Source organism: Dermacentor variabilis, chromosome 8, assembly GCF_050947875.1.
Source record: "Dermacentor variabilis isolate Ectoservices chromosome 8, ASM5094787v1, whole genome shotgun sequence".
Classification (NCBI taxonomy): domain Eukaryota; kingdom Metazoa; phylum Arthropoda; class Arachnida; order Ixodida; family Ixodidae; genus Dermacentor; species Dermacentor variabilis.
In genome coordinates, this window is record NC_134575.1 from 79,102,452 (window position 1) to 79,122,959 (window position 20,508).

The window sequence follows — 20,508 nt, forward strand, 5'->3', positions numbered from 1 at the left end:
TGCTCCCCTTTATTAGAACATTCAAGTCCTTATTCGGCTACTCAGCAGGCTGTTAACGTGTATGCCTGAGGTATTGTGATTGTTAGTGGCAGAACCCTGGTGAGACGAGTTTGAGTGGTGTAAAGAACACTGTGCAGACTGATAAAATTGTACCACATATGCGCCATCACGTGTGGGCAGTTAGCCAGCTTTTTGGGAAAACTCTTGGGAAAACTCTTGACAAAAGTCAGCAAGATGGAGTCATTCTTCGCCTTTCAAGTTCTGTGGCACCCGCTGTTGGTGACACTAGGTTTTAGTACCTTAACCCCCCAGTTGTGGCTGTTGATCACTGTTGTGTGATAAACACGAAAAAAAAAAAAACTGATATGACATTGTTGCACACAACTTCAGAATGACCCCAGTCAAACTTCAGCAGAAGACCGTAATAAGCTTCAGGTGCAGTCTTTTGCTACTTTAAAGGGCCCCTCGCCAGGTTTGATCATTGCAAACAGATAAGCATGGTGTGTAGGTCACACGGTGGCAATCGTTTCTGCAGTTTTAAGTGGCAGCACGGCGTGAAAACAATTTCAAACAAGCTTGTGGGCCCTTCCTCTTGAGGGAGCCCCACTTCCAGCCAGTGTCAAGGTAGCAAACACGAATTCCTCTACGTAAGCCTCACTGCCTTCAACATGACTGGTTGTTGCACATGATACGAGTAGATCATCCAATGCAAAATGTGCATTGCCGCCACAGGGAGTGCGCTGCACAGAAAAAAGAAAAAAAGAAAGAAAAAGCTGGGGTTGCAACGTAAATGTGGCGTGGTCCCTTGGCTCCAGTATGGGAAGAGGCATGGAAGAAGCTTGCGAACATTAGTCAAGGCAGGAGAAGAGCGTGTACGTGGGCAGTGAAGCTTGTCTACTGGCAGCATGGCAGCACAACATACCGATTTCTTCCGTCTCCTGTAATAATGAACTAATTTGAGATCTTCTTGCAGCAAGACATTTCCTAAACAGTGCCCTACAACTTCCATTGTAGAAAAAAAAATTTACGCTGTGGTGCCTCCACATTTTCTAATGTTGCATGCAGTGGCGTGGGACAACTGCTCCTGTCGGTGCATTTTTGCTCTCGGAATCAATGCTGTCACACTCCGGTTGTTCCACTGCGATTTTGATCATATCAAGAATAATCTAAATGTTTGCACACACTAGCTGTGCACAGTAAGAGCATGATAGCAGTTACTGTGCTGTTACGGCTGTTACTAACTGCAGTCGTACTTTGGCAAAGTTTTGCAACACCTTGGGGCATGTTAAAAAATAGACGCTGGTGACCAAAAATTAAGGGCCTTGCTCTAGAACGTATCTCATGTTAGCACTTCAACTAGCATCCACTAACACACAGGGCTCTTTAATGGACATGAGTGAGTGCGTGCACGTGATGATTCTTTTTGCAAGTCATTTACGATGGCCAATCACTATGTAACTCACACTTGTGGCATACCATCACTAATACCATCATCATATTTTCATTCATTGACCTAGAGTCGGTGTGTGGACCGCTGTGTCAAGCTGTTGTCTGGAAAGGTAGCTTGCTGAACTCAGTCATAGATACGCTCAGCACAAGTGCTTTATTAGTCCCAACACTGGCTCTCCGCATAAATTCCTTTACTGAGCTTTGCATTTTTCATTGCATAGACGAAAACTTGACGCTGTGGCAATCAGTGCAAGCCAGCACGGACTTATGCATTGACATCCTTTGCCTGAGCGCCCGCCGTGATGGCTTGGCGGCTAACGCATTTTGTGTCAGCAGGATGGAATAATGCTTGCGTACATAAATCTCCTGGTGGACAATTGTGGCAGAAATAAGTGCTTCTTTATCTCGAGCATTAACAGTGAAGTTGCTGCAAAGGCACTAAAAGTGGAGTGAAATTTTCGTTCTATTAGTGGAGTGTGTACACTGCGTGATGGGCCTTGGTAAATGCACTGAATGGATTTCATCTGAGCAATGTAAGGAAGCGTGCAGGAAGATTTGGCAACGTTGCCGATGCCATGAATTTAATGGGGCACACTTGTGCTGCTTCTACAGCGTTGCAACTTGAGCCTGTTGGTACAGCTTCTTGACATAGGTAAAAGGCAACAAAAACAAAGGGACTGGAAAGAGTGGACATGACTGACTACCAATGAAGTGTTAATTACTGAACCACCATTGCATATACTGGAAAGGGAGGGAGAGGAGAACACATCACACTGTCTAAAATACTTTGCTTGTCGAGGCAATTACAAAATGTTGGACTGGCCAGACATTCGATGTATAGTGTATCAACTGTGCATGTTGCCATGGGTTCTTCATAACAAACCAGCACCTAGCATTTGTTCAGGATGGTACGGCAAGACCTAAATGGGTGTGCACAAAATGTGGTAGGGGTAGTCCTGAGTGGTGGCAGAAACTCTAAGTGTGCTTCACAATTTGGAGCCATGCCAGCATGCTCTGGAACTTATATTTAATTTATCAAAGTAACGAACCTCTAGGTATCGCTCAAAGCTAACGCTGCTGGGACTGTATGCAGTGTGGCTGGTGTCAAAAAAAGCATTGCCGTGGTCATTTTTGGTTCTTCAGTGTCTCCCTCCGTACTCTTCGGAGACACGGTTAACATAAATTGAAATGCGAACCAATAAGGCTTCACTGAGAACAATCTCCTAGGTGTCGTTTCCTGAGGTCTCAGTTCGGCACGGATGTGTAGCCAGTTAATGGCTATACATGCTGTTAGCCAAGACTGGAGTCTGAGCCTGTTGCCTGTATTTAAGGTGCATCCAAGTGTTGCTCTTCGTCTTCTCTTGAAGGCAGCACTTACCCTTGGCTGCAGTAATCTCCACACGTTTTGGCACTCAGTAGCAACGAGTTGTTTGCCAGTGCTCCCACAGGAGGCTGAAAGCAGCCGATTGCAAAATTGTGCTCCTTGATTTGCTAGGGAGCGTCGTCATGTTGAGATGGCCCCTTTTGCATTGCCCTGCATTTGGCAAAGTTAAGTTGGGGCACACTTGTGAGTCTGGCCAAAAATCATTTTCTCCAGTGAATCCAAAAGAAAGGCGTGCACTGGCTTGAAGTTCGCATTTCAATTTACGACAGTATAGCTGACCACAGCAGTTTGTTGGCAGCGGGAAGCTACCGGGATGCTGAAATCGTTAGCAGCCTGTGTCCCCGTCCTTGAAGTGGGAACTGCACACAGCAGTTCGTTCATGGCAAAATACTTGTCGGTCAAGTGCTGCAGCATAACCGTAGCAGCATGAGCGCCTTTGTTTGCTTTCCCCATCTGGCGTAAATTTTGTGTGAACTTATGTTTAAAAAATACTTCAATCCTTGTGGTGCTTTTAGCATTCATGCAGGATTATTTACTATACAAAGGCTCTGAAGAGCCTCTTGTGTTGTATTTGAAACTAGGCTGTGTAACACTTCGGGTAGCACTGGTGAAATCTAACAGCCCAAATCTGTTGTTGGGATGACGTGGCATGTTTTTGATGTTGCGTGTGCTGAAGCTTTCTTAATGAAGTTTTAGCAGGGATTTCTCATTTACGTTGTGCTCTTCTGCACATGCCACATCGGCACAGAAAATGCATTAACTTCCTGATGCCTTAAATTTTCATGTCATTTCCATGACACCACATGGACAAAGCTCCGTCGTTCACCTTAACATCGCCTGTGACCTAATGTGTTTGCCATAACTCATTTGACTGATGAATGCACGCTCTTGTTGCCTTAGTTTATGCATTGCAGTACAATTCAGGCATGTGAAACAGCCTCTGTCATGAACAAAAAAAAGAGAAAAAAATTAAAGGGAAAGAAAAAAAAACATTTACTGACGCTTTTGTCAGGAGTTGTAGTCGACAAACTTCCACAGGTCTGTGTTGCAACGGCTTTGACGCTGCAAATGGGATTTTGATTTTAGGCCTCGAATTTGGCATGCAATGGGCCAAAGTTGCTATGATTGGCTGCAGCATTTGTAAAGACAGCAACAAGCTCAAGCTAACAGTATCATTGTATGCTTTTTATATTTCACTATTTATGAAGCTTAAGTAAACTTGTAAACGCATGTTTTTTTTAATTAGTTCCTAAAATTGCTCACTGTTATTGACATTATGACAGATGTTATTAAGTTTGGACTTTGCCGGAAGAAAGTCATTTACTGTGCCCATGTGGCATGGGTAATAGCTGGCTGCCTTCAATATATATATGAATCTGTAGTCTATTCGGTTGAACCATCATGATCTAAAAAGCAATGATATTAACTGTGGCTCATGTAGCAATGGAAACTTGATCAATAATTTGTTATACAGTCTGCAATTTTTGAAATTATTTGCATTTGTTCTTGTCCTTCCTTCTTTTTTGCTTTTGAACATTGTTATCAAGTGGGGTTGCATGTTCTTAGATGTGGAAAAAATTTACTGGTTCCTAACACTGAATTCTTAGTCTTCTAGGACATGTCAGTCAGTGTCTTGTAAGCATTTTACGCAAGTTTGTATTGTCTGTTTCGGCTGACCTGCCAGTGATGCTGCTTATTGATGAATTTCTTTGCCAAAGCGCTCACGTGACTGTTTGATCTAGAAATAATTTTGTATGCAGTTTTGTGACCATCCATTGGTTCCGTTGTCATCGCGAGCTTTGCTTCCTTGCTTTGTTGGGAGGGACAAAAATAAAGCCCAAGGTACCAAGGGGGAACACTTGTATACCTTTTGAGGGGAGTCAACATTCAGTATTGATGTGTCGTTCTGTAAGCTTCTCTGTAGGTTTTTGTGAGTGTCAGACAGACCGTCGCTTGTAATCTCCCCGCTGTCATTGCCACAGTGCGGCCCCTGCCGTGTGCACAGCGTTCGGCATACCATGTGCAACCTTTGCCGAAGCCTTCCACTCTGAAGATAACCAACGTGCCATGCAAAATACCATCCCATAGCCCCATCATTGAAGCATACCTTCCCACCACCACCGTGTGCATCTATAGAGACTGCGCTCGAATTCAACAGTGACCGGTTGAGGAACACCGTGGTGCTAGTGCGGAAAGCGGGTGCGCGTGTGCATTTGTGTTGTGTGGACTCCCTGGACTGCATGGGACTGCCGATGTGTTTAGCAAATCTTTGTGCGGCGTGTAACCACATTGTTTTGAAATGCGAGTCTTGAATTCAGTTCAAAAGACCAATTTTTTTTTTCTTTTTCTGCACCGTTTTGCTTATTGTGCTGTGTTTGTACAGCTGCTGTGAACCTGATCGTTGAGCTGGTATAACAGAGCAGTCTCAATCATTGGTTCACTAATGATTGCCACTGATGACTCTCGCTAATGCTTAAATGAATGTCATTGGGGATTGTTTTCACAAATCAGCTTCGCATGGAAGGGCCTATAAAATGAACTTTGTTTAGTTAAGTCTTGTGTGGGGACTCCGATCTAGGTGTTTTCTTGAAACCTCTGAACAGTTCAAATTTTTTTATAGCTCCGTTATAACCTCATACTTGATGCCTGGAACTTAATTGACTTTTCTGCTATGATATCCAACCTAATTGGCCATAGGCATATACAATGGGTCTGGTTAGAACATTTGGTATAGTTAAGCAAGCGTGGGCTGTGAATCTCAGTATTATTTGTTCAGTTCAAATGAAAAGTTCAAGAATGACGTCGTCAATCTGTATTTTGTAATGAATGAGGTTGCTCTGTAAAAGGGGCAAAACCACAGTCTGGGCTCAGCTTGCAGTGAAGTGGTGCGTTTGACCGAGAAGTCAAAAGATCTTATGGGCCAGTGCAACTTGTATGACAAAAAAAAAGAAGCTTAACCTGACTATCGTTATCAGCACATTTGATTGCACCAGCTGAACCAGGGTGGTGTTGCGAGGTTTCTTCCTTTTGGCTGCTTCCATCCATGTACCGTTTTACCATTTGTCGCGGTACTGAGCTCAGTTTTGATTGACCTTTCGTACTCTGCAACCTGCAGTGGCATGTCAAGATGCGTGAACAATGTCATTTGTCAACGCAGTTAGCGCATATTGTGTTAGTATTGCTGGAATGCTCTGATGGTGTATTGCTCACTGATTCACTTGAAGTGGATTTCATTACCTGCCTCCCAGAGGGGAGCTGTACATTTACGAAACGCTGGTGCCCAAATAAACACCCTTGTGTGACTTGAGTTCTGCATGCAAAGCCAGTCGAAGTGTGCTTTCCTGTGACCTCACTACACAGGTGCATCACTATATCCTCTTTTTTTTTTTCCTCCCCATTCATACTCTTTCATCCCATTGTTCTTAAGCCAGCAATTTTCATATTAAAAAAGAAAACAAGACTGGGCAGTTCTTTTTGTTTTAAACAATACTAGTTTCCAAGATCACCTCTTGTAGTTAGCACTTGTTGCGCTTTGCATTTCCCTTAACTCATCAGTCTTTATGAAAACATCTGCATAGATGGCTCTTAAAGGTAAACTGCTATGAAACTTCGGATTGCATGAAAAGCATAGTTTCAGATAGCGTAGATGTTGAGCATGCGTGGGGGCAAACACTTGTTTTTCCTCACAATCTTCATGAAAGGAGGGGCTTATGTACTGAAACAAAAGGAGAAGGAAAATTTTTGTTTGTAGGAAAGGGCGCAAAACCTGAAATGTTGAGAACTAGCCCAAGCACTTGGGCAATTTCTACGAGATGATGCAGCGCCAAAAGTGCGCTGTAGGTTTCGGAAGCCATTTTGGATCAGCATCATATACCCTAACCATCAACCGTACATGTCAGTTTGTTTTGACTGTATATGCTACTTGTAACCAATTTAGCCAAACCGAGATTTTGTTGCAGAGAAATGCCTCAAAGGCCGCAGCTGAAACAATATGTACTGCTTTGCTCATCCTTAATCTGTAGCTGGTAAACTGGCTGTGGAATTTCTGCAAATACATTGCACCGAAGTACGCTGCAGCTGGCATGCCATGGCCATAGAAAATGTCGGCACATAGTCAAAGTTGCATGCAACAGATGAATCTGGCTGTAATGTGCAGAATGGAGGTTTTTTGGACATCTTGAGAAAGGCTGCTGGTAAAACTCAGTACGAAAGAGGTGACACAAGTGCTTATAGGCAGGCAACATCTTATATAGGTAGTAGTCGTATATATTGAATCTTCTGTGTACCAAAGCGCAAGGCCTGCCAATTTGTACTATAGTGCCAGGGAAGAAGGACCAAAAGTGGGATGACTGCACACAAGAGTGGCAGTAGCGCAGGCATTGCCCTTGTTCTCAAAAATCGGGTTGCCCTATTTTCTGCATAGCTTTCCAGTCTCTGCTTTTCACATATTCAGCTATACACACCTTAAGTGGTGGTGGTGGTTAGACTTTCCATTTGCCCAGTCTTGTTTTGTGCCTCAACCTCAGACAGCTTGCAGAGAAAATTCATCATGGTTACGTCTGATCGCATTTTTTTTTACAACACAAGCCTGAAGGTGCACTTGTTTGAAAAAATAGTTGGATATAATTAGGTGCTAGAAAGTTGTTTTTTGGTGCTCATTGGTGCCAAGGACATTTGCAAGACATTCACATTCTTCTTTTTTTGCCAATTCGTATTTTACCTACACTAGACGAAAAGAAATTTGTTTTTTACAAGCTTGCTGCATTTGGTTTACTTCGAAACCATGTGTAGCTTTTTGTGCGCAGTGTTGTAAGCCTGGAGTGAGCTTCCCACTGTAGCTAAGCAGGAACTTGGAAGTCTGTGCTTGCAGTTCCTGCTTTAGTAAGGCTTGGCTCAAGTGCATGAGCATTCACTTCGGCAGGTGTCAGTGCAGGGGCATGTTTGCCACTGGCTCAGAGAACAACATTGGGAGCTGGCTCGCAGCGCCTGACGACAGCAGACGTAACTTATGCAGCTGATGAAAGGTCTGGATACGTCTGCTACCGGCAGATGCTGTATGCCACAGTATGTTGACCCGGTTGGTGCACCGCACCAAGAAAATGGGTGGCGAGACGACACAGACAAGGAAAAAAACCCAAAATGAGTTTAACATTAACATGCTACTGACTTTCTACGGTAAAGAAAAAAAAAACATTCCGGCATGACCCATCTCGCGATGAATGTCGGTGTTCACGCGATTAGCATTGAAGCAGTGTAGCTTTTGCACTTCCCATTGGACACGCTGCGCTATTTAGTGGTGCCGCCACAAGATTTGCGTGTGGCACGTGTGGGAATATACATTCAGACAAGATTGTCTAAACGTAAATATGACGCGAGTTTGATTCTGCCTGGAAAAATTTTAAAGGATCTGCATTGTCATCGAAGAGCAGCACGTACCCAGTGGTACATACACCCTTGGCCCAAAATTTGGCATCTAAGAAGTTCATTGATGAGTGGGCACGCTCCCAGGGTCGCATCCGCAATGATCCAAGTTGGTCCGACGACTGGCTTTTAACTTTGTCTTTTCAGTACAGCATCTCAATGCACTACATAATAGACCATGGACAGTCAACTGCCAACTTAGGTCAGTGACCTAAGTTGTGTTATACTGTGTTAAACTGTGTTATAAAACAGTTTCAAAAGGACAGGAATATTAAAAGTTTGCCTTTGCTGTGACATGCAAAAATGAGTAAATGTAATTAATTGGCTTAACATCAATACAAATTATCTCAAGTGACAGTAGTCTACTTGCCTCTGCATTCTTGGGTTGACGCCAGCCTTAGCTTTTTTTTAAAGTCAGTTACAAGTTACTGCCTGTCCTGTCTTGTGTCTGTCTTGATAGTGCTACCCATCTTAGGAACTGTGTGTCATCCTTTGATGTTATGTAAAGCCCAGCAGCCTATATTCTGCATTGCTGGCATCTGTGGAAACCACATGTTCATGCACCTAAGTCGAGCCTTGCTGCTGCAGTATGCTCTGCTCTTCTCAAGATTTGTCTCCCTGGTCGGTGATGAACAATGTTTATTATAACGTCGTTAAAACTCTGCACGTTATTGCAAGTTACTGCGTTATTGCATTACAAAAGGCTGAATAGGTCCCTAATTTGATCTAGTAAGTGTTCCACCAACAGCTCGTAGCTCTTGTTGCCAAAATTAGTTCAGAGCAAATTATAAAAATTGATAGTGTGATTCTTGGATTGTTTGTGTTCATGGTGGGTACTGCAGGTTGTTTGTCTTGATGAGGCCCCTGAATGTGTCTCTTCTGCAATAAATTAAGACTAATTGCCATCATCCATTCATGGGCAACATAACTGCAAGTGATGCCTCTGCAGAGTGCTTATTTCTGGTTAAAGCCTGTCGGGAATGGGTTTAGTTCAGTTTCAAAGGTTTTCAGTTGGGCTTAATATCTCGAGATTTACTCTGGTCTTAACGCATTTTGATTAACCGATCACTGCAAGTTGAACATTCCACAGACTTGAGACAAATACAGTTTGCAGTACCCACCTGCCGTTGCCTTCTAGGGGCTACTCTTGTGTCTGGGATGCAAGTGTTTTGTCTAACCCATGTCGTCTTCTTGCCTCCCTTTCTCAAAGCAGACTAGTTCTCCTGGTCGTAATTATGAAAAGCTGGCCAAGGTGAGTGTCTGTGTATCTCGTAGGATAAAGTGTCTCGTGTAAGATTGTGCAGCATTGGGCTGATGTGTTGGTGCACTTTTCAAGGCATGGATCTGTACGAAGCCTTCAGGTTTTACAACAAACGGCTGTTAAGAATGCTTTACTATATTTCGAGGTTCTCTGTGTCTGTGTAACGCTAAAATTGCCAATAGGTGCACTCTGTGCCAGCAAGTAATTATCTGTGTTCTAACTGCAAATCTCGCAAATGCACAGGTCCGAATCTCTATCACTGCACTAAAGCTCTCGTGTTAAATGCCCCACTTGTGGAGCTTCTTTTTTTTTTTTTTAAGATTATTTTACCACACGAGCAAGAAAAATTACGAGCTTTTAATTCAAGTTCAGTGTTCTCTTTCATAATGGCACGTGGTGTACAGATGGTGACACTGACAAAAGATGATAGATTGTGCAGGACGGGGAGATAAATGGAATGGGCATGTCCTGTCTATTTTTTTGCCAACTAGCTTCATGCTTTTTAGATGCACATTGGTACTGAAAAAATAGTTTGACTAAGGAAGGCAGAGCAGCAATGCTGAGTTGGTACTATGGAATACTGGAGCTCAGGGCTGTTGAAGGCACAGTTGCACACGATTTGGGGTGCAGTAAACAGGCTGTTCACTGTGCAACCAGATGTAATTGTTTTTTACATGTCAACAAAGCCATTGCAGCTTGCCTTGCTTACTGCATACAACAAAGCCGTTATAGCTCACGTCACCTACTCCATAGAGTTTATGCTACAAATGCTAGAGAAATCTGATGGTGGTGCCAGTCTTGTTGGTATGGCAGCGGGGCCGTAAGTAGTAGTGATGGTTGGTACGTGAATTTGTCTTAACTGCAGCTTTCTGCAAACAACCTGATTGAAGCTTATTGTCATTGCTAGTTATTAGCATGCCAGTGACTAGTCTCATTCAACTAATTATTTCTCTTTTGAGTACTTTGTTATTATAAACCCTTATGTGTTCTGTAGAACATCAAAAATACTTGCCCGTCTTGAGTTTGCAGCCCAGATACCACCCAGATTTAGTGGTGTGTGACTTGTTGGGCATTCAAAATTAACAGTATACTATGAATTAGGTGATCATGTAAAGCACTTTTCGAAGTATAAATTCATGACTAGTGCAGATGCTGTAACATATTTTTTTCTTCTTTTACCCTTCTAGTGTATCTATATTGTTGGGGTCAGTTTTTTATGGAGCTGTTCTAGCACTCAACAGAATTAAACCTCAGAGAGGTATCACTGAAGCTGCACTGTCTTTCCTTTTCTCTGCTGGAATCCATGGTTACTGTGGTAGTTAAACAACTGCAGCATCAGGTTTCTCTCTAGTAATCTTTGTACAAAACGATACATATGACGATATACTGACATTGCTGCTGATGGGAAACAAGCACACTATCTTCAACACGCTGCCCAACTGTATGTTGCAACAAGACTCACTTGGAACTTACTGGTCAATGCCAAGCGATTCCTTTTATTTTTTTTTCTGGGAAATCACTGAATCCTTTATTTGCTGCCAGACTTATTGTTCTCATGTTTGCTAGTCTTTATTAAACCTGTGTTAAAACGCAAACTGTGGGTCAAAGTGGGACTGTTTCTAGGGTCCGCACAAAATCAACACAGGATCAGACACCACTTCTTGACTGCTGTTTCATTATGGAGTCAAGAACTTTGGTTAGCCTGCAGCATAAATGGTTTAACCTTCAAGATTGCAGTGAGCTACATTTAGGTAAAGCTGTAGTTTGTTCTAGTTTGCAAAGTTGTTTATCTCCAGCTAACTCTGATTGCGTCATCTTGGACAACTAGAAACTTGCAGAAGAATGGTGAGAGACTCAATACGAGCTCTTTCACTATGCTTTGTCAAGTTTCTAATCTTCCAGAAATGTACCAACTCGCCCAGCTCTCCTCTGCCTCATCTTGATTTGTGGTGCAGTAGAATCTCATTATAATAACTTCTCATATAAGAGTCATGTACTTTCCAGATGGGGTTTGCATGTCAGCACCACCTATAATAGCTGGTAGGGTATGAGTCAGTGGGATAATGCACTGCTCACTGTGTCCACGAACTGTGCACTTTACTGCAGGCAAGCTTCCTTCTGACGGTCTAGTTCAGTTGCTGTTGACGCTATCAGGTGTTTATGGACCGGAAACAATTCAAAGGAACAAAATGTAGCAGTGATAACGCAAACTGAAACAGATGCTGAAAAGCATGACAAGGCTGTCAGTTGTGGCAGGAGGGCACTAATCTTCCAAGGTTAACAGATTAATTCCTGGAAAGTTGCATACCTCCATGAGTTTACCTTCATAAAGCTGTGGACTTGAATAAGTATTGCATCGTAGCATGCATGCTGCAAACTTTGCTCACGCACATGTGCCACCCTTGTTTGACACAGGATATCTTCACTAGTTGCCACCAGGGCAGCGCTATGGTATTGTTTCATGGTGTCTATCGTACAACTTGGATTTCAGGGACCAGAAGTGTTAATTGGGTTCCTGTGCTGTCAGTGGCAAAAATTAAAAAAAAAAAAGAGTTTGATTAAACCTGAGGCGTTTGTTTGACACAGGATATCTTCACTAGTTGCCACCAGGGCAGCGCTATGGTATTGTTTCATGGTGTCTATCGTACAACTTGGATTTCAGGGACCAGAAGTGTGAATTGGGTTCCTGTGCTGTCAGTGGCAAAAATAAAAAAAAAAGTTTGATTAAACCTGAGGCGTATGAGAAGTAAATGCGAGCACTTTTGGTGCACCCCAAGGGCTTGCATCAGAGCAATGAGCAGGCCACGTGAGTTGATACTAGAGGCCTTGGTCGCTTTCTCCAGAATCTCCACTTCACATTACTGTTGTGCAGAGTAAACGGGAAGAAAGTGACTACTTTTGTCATTTATCACCTGACCAGATCTTTCTGAAGCTTTCTTTTATGATGTAGAAAACATCAAAGTGACCTCACTTGTTGTAAAACTCCCAATGTTCCGATGGATATTTTTTGTAGCTTTGTTATAATGGGATTTTACTGTACTGAACTAAGAGCCTATAAGCAAGGTAAAAATATTGCAGAGTAGGTTCAGTGACACGTTGCAGCACAGTAAACATGAGTATCAAGCTTTGGTGTTCATATGTGGGTATTGCTGCCTACCCTCACTTCAGAAGACAAGGTCTTCTTTGCTGTCTTCACAGGGCTTTGGCATATCTGTGATCTGGCTATCTTGTAACCACTTCTGGAAAGACATTTGGTTAGGGTGACTTGTAAAATGTCATATTAGCATGAAAATGGTATCAAATGATATTTCTCCATGCCAAAAATTTGCAGCTATAGTCAGGAGCTAAAGAAACAAAGAAAAAGGAGTGTAATTAGCCCTAAATACCTAGGGTTAATCGAGTGCATGATATCTTCCTACCAGCGCCATTTTCCAAGTATGTGCTTACACACCCACGGCAGAGTATTCCGGATGTTCTCTCTCAAGCCCCACATTTTCGCAGCACATGCCGAGTTTGCATGCCTCTAGAGAGTTGTAGTGAGTCGCAAAAGTTATCATAATGTAGGTTTCAATTAGACAAAAAGTAATGATTAGTCACAGAGTGAGTAAAAGTTGCTGCACAGGCATAATTCATGTTAATAGAGTAGAAAATTACCCACATTGCACCATAGACTGAAGTACTTGCAGGACTGGTCCACCTGACATCTTGGTCAAAAAAAGAAAGGGTTGATGCTAAAGAAGACTCAGTCTATGTAATTGTGCGGAAATAAGATACAAAATGAAAGAGCAATAAACATGAAAACAAGACTGACTACAGAGCCATAATCAAATATAATTATCGAATCATTTGAACCACTATTTACATTGACTTTGTCTTCTTTGACATCGACACTTGGTGGACTTCTTTTTAGGATATTGTCACGGGTAAATATAGAATGCAGTGTTCTCATAGCTTAGCAGTAAATGTTGCTCGAGGTCCAATACCGCACTGTCACCACTTCTCATATTTAGCCGACGTGCATGTAGCAGTTATTCAGCAGTGAGAGCCCCATTCTTCAGTTGTTTCATGCGACACACAAGTTGTGTATTGAACTTATAGTGGCTGTGTATCCTTTTCATTGCTTGCAGATGGGAGTAAGATCCGATACATGTTTTGAGGGTCTTTTGTAGTTTCAGAAATGCACGGGAATTTATCACCAATTTAGCGATATGGGGAGCTTGATTTGCTCGCAAATGCAAGCACTGAATGCAGTAGGTAGCCTACAGCTACAACTATATGAACATTGTACTGTGTTCAGTGCACTGGCACTCGGGTTTCACTGCTATTATAGAACGAAACGTGAGAAATGGATAAATGTGAAATATGCAGGCCATGCATCTCCGTGCCCCATAAAGGGGCATCTCTGTTGCTGTTGCCTTAGCTTAGTATCTTGCTTTTTCGTTTTTAAAAAATAGTTGGGGGGGTGGGACAGACTTAGGACATTAAGAGGGCGATTGCAGTGCAGACGTGAGTGGTTCCAACCGAGAGGGAAGTATGACCTTAGGAAATTTGTATTTTGTGAGCAAAATTGATGCAGAAGATGTTGCATCACAAGGCAACTTTATCTTGCTGTGGGCTTAATTTCACCGATATTCCTTGATTTGCACCATGAGATTCACAAAACGAGTGCGTGCGCGCACAGATGAAACACGAACTGTCAAACGGTTGAGCAGGAATGGGCTGTCTGTACGTACACAGCTATGCACCCTTCACATGTGAAATACATGGAATTCAAGTCCCACGAAGTTTCACAGCGCAACCCGAAAGTATAATTGTAAACCAAGTCCTTTCCATGCTTTCTTGACACATTGACTGTTACAGTGTTGTATCTTTGGTCACAAGCAGAGCGCTGTCACCACTGGCTTGGTCCTGTCTTCACAGAGTGATGTGTTGGGGAGCAGGCTCGGTGTGCTGTCCTTTCTTGGCTTGCATTCAGTTTGGTTAACTAATACTTGCTTGTCTCTGTGCCCCTTTTTTCTCTCACTCTCTTCTTGGTACCTGTTGGATTGGCTGCCACAGACTGCAGATCTGGCTAACTCGTCAGCCAGTGAGGATGACAAGATCAAGGCCATGATGTCCCAATCGTCTCAGGAATATGACCCTTCCAAGTGAGTGGCAGCCAGTCTGTTTCACACTGCTATTAGCTGTTTGGGGCACTTCGTTCAAAACAATATCATCACCACCATCATCATCATTATAATTAGCCTATTTTATGTCCACTGCAGGATGAAGGTCTCTCCCTGCTATCTCCAATTACCCCTGTCCCGCGCCAACCGATTCTAACTAGTGTCTGCGAATTTCCTAATTTCATTGCCCCACCTAGTCTTCGGCCATCCTCGACTGCACTTCCCTTCCCTTGGCACCCATTCTGTAACCATAATGGTCCACCAGTTATCTAACGTACGTGTAACATGACCTGCCCAGCTTCATTTTATTTCTCTTAATGTCAGTTAGAATATCGGCTATCCCCATTTGCTCTTTAATCCACACCACTCTTTTTCTGTCTCTTAACGTTGACTCCTAACATTCTTCGTTCCATCGCTCTTTGCGCGGTCTTTGTTCCCGAGCTTCTTTGTCAGCCTCGAATTTCTGGCCCATATGTTAGCACCAGTAAAATGCACTGATTGTACACCTATCTTTTCAATGATAATGGTAAGTTTCCAGTCAGGAGGTGACAATGTCTGCCGTATGTGCTCCAACCCATTTTTATTCTTCTGTAAATTTCCTTCTCATGATCAAATTTCTCTGAGTAATTGACCTAGGTAAACGGAACTCCTTCACAGACTTAGAGGCTGACTGGCGATCCTGAACCCTTGTTCCCTTGCGTATTGATCATTATCTTTGTCATCTGCACATTACTCTTCAACCCTACTCTTACTCTCTCACTGTTAAGGTCCTCAATCATTTGTTGTAACTCGTCCCCAGTGTTTTTGAAAAGGACAATGTCATCTGCAAACCGAAGGTTTTCAAGATATTCGCCATTGACCCTCACTCCTGAGCCTTCCCAGTATAGGATGGTCATATTTGAAATCTGACTTCGCAGTTTATGCATAGTCATAGTTGCCAACTCTCCAGGGTTTACCATAGAGTTTATGAATTTGGGCTCATTATGATACTTTTCACGAAACACTTTCTCCCTTATTGGTCTTGAACCTTCCGTTGAAAATAAATTACTGAAGCAGTTGAAATCTGTAACAGAGATGCTAGGGAAAAGTCATTATGATCTGCAAAAGCAGTATGTTGCTTGTCAGCCTGCTGTTTCAAGTCTGGTGCTGCTTGTGTTCTGGATCTAAACGTTAATAAAGCGCCTATATGTCCCACAAAAGGTTTGTGCGCTTAGGGCAAGCATTAACAAAGAATGTGCGCTATTTCCTTTCCCCCCCCTTCTCCCACCTTCCCCCCTTTTTTTTCAGTGTTATGCCCTTCGGTTTTCTACAAATATTAAAGTTCACCGATTGCTTGGTATGCGTAGTGGCTCAGAAGAGGACAGGAGAGGTTGCTATGTAACTAGTATCAGCTTCCTCGCAAGGTTACAGGTTACTGCAACAGTGCCAAGATACATAGGGTCTTGTAATGTGCTGCAGCCACTCTGCAACTTCAGTAAACTCGTAGAGGACAACAGAACTGTCCACGGTGTTTGATTGCTCTACGTATTTGTCTTGATCGCGCAAGCAGCAACATTGGAGTGCGTGTTTGAAGGCATTGACGTGCCATTTTGTCGATTATTTGCAGGTATGTGAAGAGCCGTAGCATGACGGGGCCACTGCCTCCCAACTACACCTGCTTTCGGTGCGGCAAGAGTGGACACTGGATCAAGAATTGCCCCACCAACAATGTGAGAAATGACTCTATGGCCGTTTACTTGAAACTCTGTCGGCAGACAGTTGTATCCCAACAACAAATCTATTTATTTATTTATTTATTTATTTATTTATTTATTTATTTATTTATTTATCTCGATGGGGGCAAAATGCGAAAACACCCGTGTACTTAGATTTAGGTGCACATTAAAAAAACCCAGGGGGTCAAAATTTCCGGAGTCCCCCACTACGGCGTGCCTCATAATCAGAAAGTGGTTTTGGCACGTAAAACCCCATAATTTCAATTTTATTTATTTATTTATTTATTTATTTATTTATTTATTTATTTATTTATTTACATATACTGCAGCCCAATATAGGGCTATAGCAGGAGTGGGAACATTATACATTGCTATACATTACACTTTAAAAACACAGATATACAAAAAAAGATGAATGATCGAAAAGAAGCACTTTACATGTTAGTGAAGTGCTTACCAGTGATATCTATAAAATCTTTTAGTGATAGTGAACAAATGTTACCGGGTAGAGAATTCCAAAGCTCTATTGTACGTGAAAAAAAAACTGCACTTGAATGTGTTAGTACGGCCATAAATAGGTGTTATGTTCAAGGCGTGGGAGCTATGGGTGCTTCAGGTACAGCTTAAGTTAGTAAATGTGATATAGTTACAATCAGAAAGACCAGAGGTGGAGTTGTTAATTGCATCTAAAAGTTTTAAGGCTTCAATGTGATAACGTCAAAGTAATGAATGTTCAAGGATCGTTGAGCCTGTGTTAGTGAGAAACTGCGGCTGTAACCTTAAAATGATTAAATAAATAAATACATTAGAACCTACTTAAAAGGAAGAGGCCTGGACACCGACTAAAATGATTTAAAATGGTTGTTCATTGTGTCAACAAGGCTTCCATGGGGGAGCCGAAACGTAAATAACTATTTTAAACCATTTTGGTTGGTGTCCAGACCTCTTCCTTTTAAATATGCATCATCCTGACCAGACGAGCTTCCGTCATACTCTCGACTTCATACATTCGAAACTGTTTACATTGAATTACCCTGTATATCATACAATTTCCGAACACGGTATAGTTAGGATAGGAATATAAAGCAAAAAATTACATTTACATCGAACAAAAATAGCAACGACTCCCAATATATAGAACGTCAAGGTGCTCAAAGGTGCCCCCAGCAGTTGGCTTTCGCTCGTGGTGGTGGGGAAACCTGTTGACACCCCAAAAGTGGTTTAGCCCGGCGCCATATGGGTGGCTCTATCCACCTCCCGTAACCGTGCCACGGCGGGCGAGCTGTTGACAACCCCCTGCAAAAAAAAAAAATCATTCTGGCCCTCTCCCAGGACTTACTCAGATAGCCAATTAGAGGCTCTTGTGCTCTTGTCATATAAGTGAAAGTTGCCTTGCTGCTATTCTCGCTCGTGCTTGCGCCTTGTGGGCCTTCTCCTGCGGTGTTGCCGTGATGGCTAGTGCGTAGCGGCAGAATTTGCCTTTTGTCATGAAGCCCAGAAATCATAGAGTCGAGCGCAGGGAGAAGTTGGACATCACTGCAGTTTGTGAATGAGAGAGCTCACAAACGAGGAATACATTGCTGACATCGCACCGAACATAAGTGAAAGCAGGCACTATCAGGAAAGCAACAGGTATCTTTTGCCCACATCCTCCGAGGTACTACTAGTCTGGCTCTTCTGCGCGAATGTGGAATGTAGTAGCCCCAGCTGCTCAGACTCCTTGGACAATGTGTAGAAATGTGTAGAAATGTGTAGTCGCAGGCAGCGAAGCTGCGTAAGCGGAAGAATATACAAGACTTTCATGCGAAACAGCGAAACAAAGCTAGTTTCATCAGTAAAGTGCATTTATAAATGGTATGTGCTTTTATGATGTCCGATTTATATTATGTTCCCATTTGACATGTCACCATTCCATAATGTTCCCACATCTTGCACGGTGTTTGAATGTGGCAGCCACATAAATTTATCAGCACTGAGGCAAACTCACATTCTCACAGTGCTACGGAGACAATAAATGTATACTCGCTGTTAAGCCTGTCAAGCCCCATCCGTGGCCTCGCCCTGAAATGTCGGGAAGTATGCGATTGTCAGTGCCGATAAGAATGTCTCAATAACATTGCAATTTTTGTCATATTTGTAAAGCCAGGTTCACTGCAATACGGCTGTGTTGTGCGGTGAAGCACATGCAAGATATTGTGGTGAAGCTTATGAAGAGTAGAAAGGGGCCACTCTCACAGAGCATGTGTTCCTTAATTATACACGCACGCAGTCTTCAGACACAGTATGAGTGCTGAGATGTCCAGTAACTGTACCGGAAGTCATTCAGAGCTGTTTTATACATCGCTGTGGCGATTGGGCCGTCATAATTTTACATTTTTGTGGCTGTCATTGTTTTTCCCACTGTCCCTTCCAAAATGTGTCAAAGGTGTTCTACTGTACACATATTATCTCCTTGTGCTGTCTACGATACATCAAAGCATCTGTCATATTCACATATCTCGTCCTGTCATCTTGACTGTTCACCACTTTGACCAGTGAGGGCAGAATGCAAAAAAGCTCATTGATTTAGATTTACGCTCATGTTAAAAAAAAAGCAGTTGTAAAATTAATCTGGATCCCCCTCCATACTTCTCTCACATTTGTTAGCTTTCTGCATGATCAATTTCTTGCTGCGTTGTTTTGCAGATTGAGGTGAAGCGGAGCACAGGCATCCCACGCAGCTTCATGGTGACCGTGGATGGTCCCGACCACAAGGGGGCGCTACTCACCAGCACGGGCGAGTTTGCCGTGCCGTTGATTGACCAGTGAGTGCGATTGACTGTCTTGTGCTTATGCCTTTCTTATGCTTCAGCCAGGGTATGTCAGAGGAGGCCAGTCTCTTAGCTCAGTTAATTTGATTGGCACGGGCTGAAGAATTGCCATGTGCTGAAGGGATTCCCTTGCATGTGGTTGTTCAGCCCATGTGCCAGTGTTCTGTTGCTCTTGTTTAGAGCTGCCTTGGTTTATATAACTGGCTTGTGTGGTTGTGTGCGTGTGTGCAGCGAGGCTTACAAGGAGGTCAAGAAGGAGAAGCCTCCCTTTGTGCGGGAACCCACGCCAGAGCCCGTGCAGGAGCCGCAGCTGCCGGACGAGCTGCTCTGCATGATCTGCCACGACCTGCTGCAGGACGCCGTGCTCATTCCCTGCTGCGGAAACAGCTTCTGCGATGAGTGTGAGTGGCGCCTTCTACTGAGCTGCTATGGAAGCACAGAGTGTTAACTTTGTTGGGTGGTCATCTGCATCGGAGCACGTGGCTGGAGACGCGGGAGGTGTTCGCAGATGGAACAGGACGGCAAGCGTTAAAGGCAAACTTCAGTATAATAAACATGGATATGACGCAGCGAGAGAGCTGCTGGAGGCTGGTAACATTTCTCACACATCGTTTGGGGTCGCAGTTTCGCACAGCTGGTCATGTGACGTGGGATGTGTCTAATCTCACGTTGTATAATCAAAGTTTTTAATGCGTTGTCTCTGTGGGGAGTTTGCTGGGACTGCACCAATCTGTCGTAAAACCTCGGACGTTGCAAAATCTGGGGACACATAACTAGGCTTCTGCTGTATAAAGGAGTTCGTAAGAAAACTTGGAGCTCTTGCCTCGAGAAAATGTTTTTAAATTTTCCATGCTCTGTATTGTGCAGGTGTGCGCCAAGCACTTCTGGACTCGGAGCAGCACGAGTGCCCCGTCTGCCACGAGACTGACATTTCGCCCAACAACCTCATCCCCAACCGCTTCCTGCGCACTGCGGTGCTCAACTTCAAGAACGAAACGGGATACACGCGGATCCGACGTGGGCAGGTGGCAGCTGCCTCTGCCAGTGCCGTCACTGGGGCCACTAGTACTAGCGCAGCTTCGTCTCCGCAGCTTGCGGGCGGCGACGAAGGCTCGGCCACCCCTCCCCCGACACAGCCCGACGAGCAGGACACTGACAAGAAGTCATCACCAGAGAAGAAGGCCCCAGCGAGCCCCAAGGAGGAGAGGACGGCCGAAGAAGAGGTGGATGAAAGCACTTCGTTGGAAGTGGCAGGGGCCGCTGTTTTGGACGACACGAGCCGGAGCCCAGGCATCGGGTGAGT

General features: G+C 43.6%; 1 protein-coding gene across 7 annotated transcripts in view; it reads left to right on the top strand.

The window, feature by feature from the left end:
* snama (something that sticks like glue) overlaps positions 1-20,508 on the top strand; it is a 95,254-nt gene that overhangs the window by 38,843 nt on the left and 35,903 nt on the right. For 4 of the 7 annotated variants that reach the window (XM_075702426.1, XM_075702432.1, XM_075702430.1 and 1 more), the window contains exons 5-10: positions 9,465-9,506; positions 14,574-14,662; positions 16,287-16,389; positions 19,081-19,199; positions 19,437-19,606; positions 20,073-20,502. In XM_075702426.1, coding sequence (XP_075558541.1) covers positions 9,465-9,506; positions 14,574-14,662; positions 16,287-16,389; positions 19,081-19,199; positions 19,437-19,606; positions 20,073-20,502 — 953 coding nt within the window. The remainder of the gene's footprint in view (positions 1-9,464; positions 9,507-14,573; positions 14,663-16,286; positions 16,390-19,080; positions 19,200-19,436; positions 19,607-20,072; positions 20,503-20,508) is intronic. The other 3 variants (XM_075702427.1, XM_075702431.1, XM_075702429.1) reach the window with 1 other exon arrangement.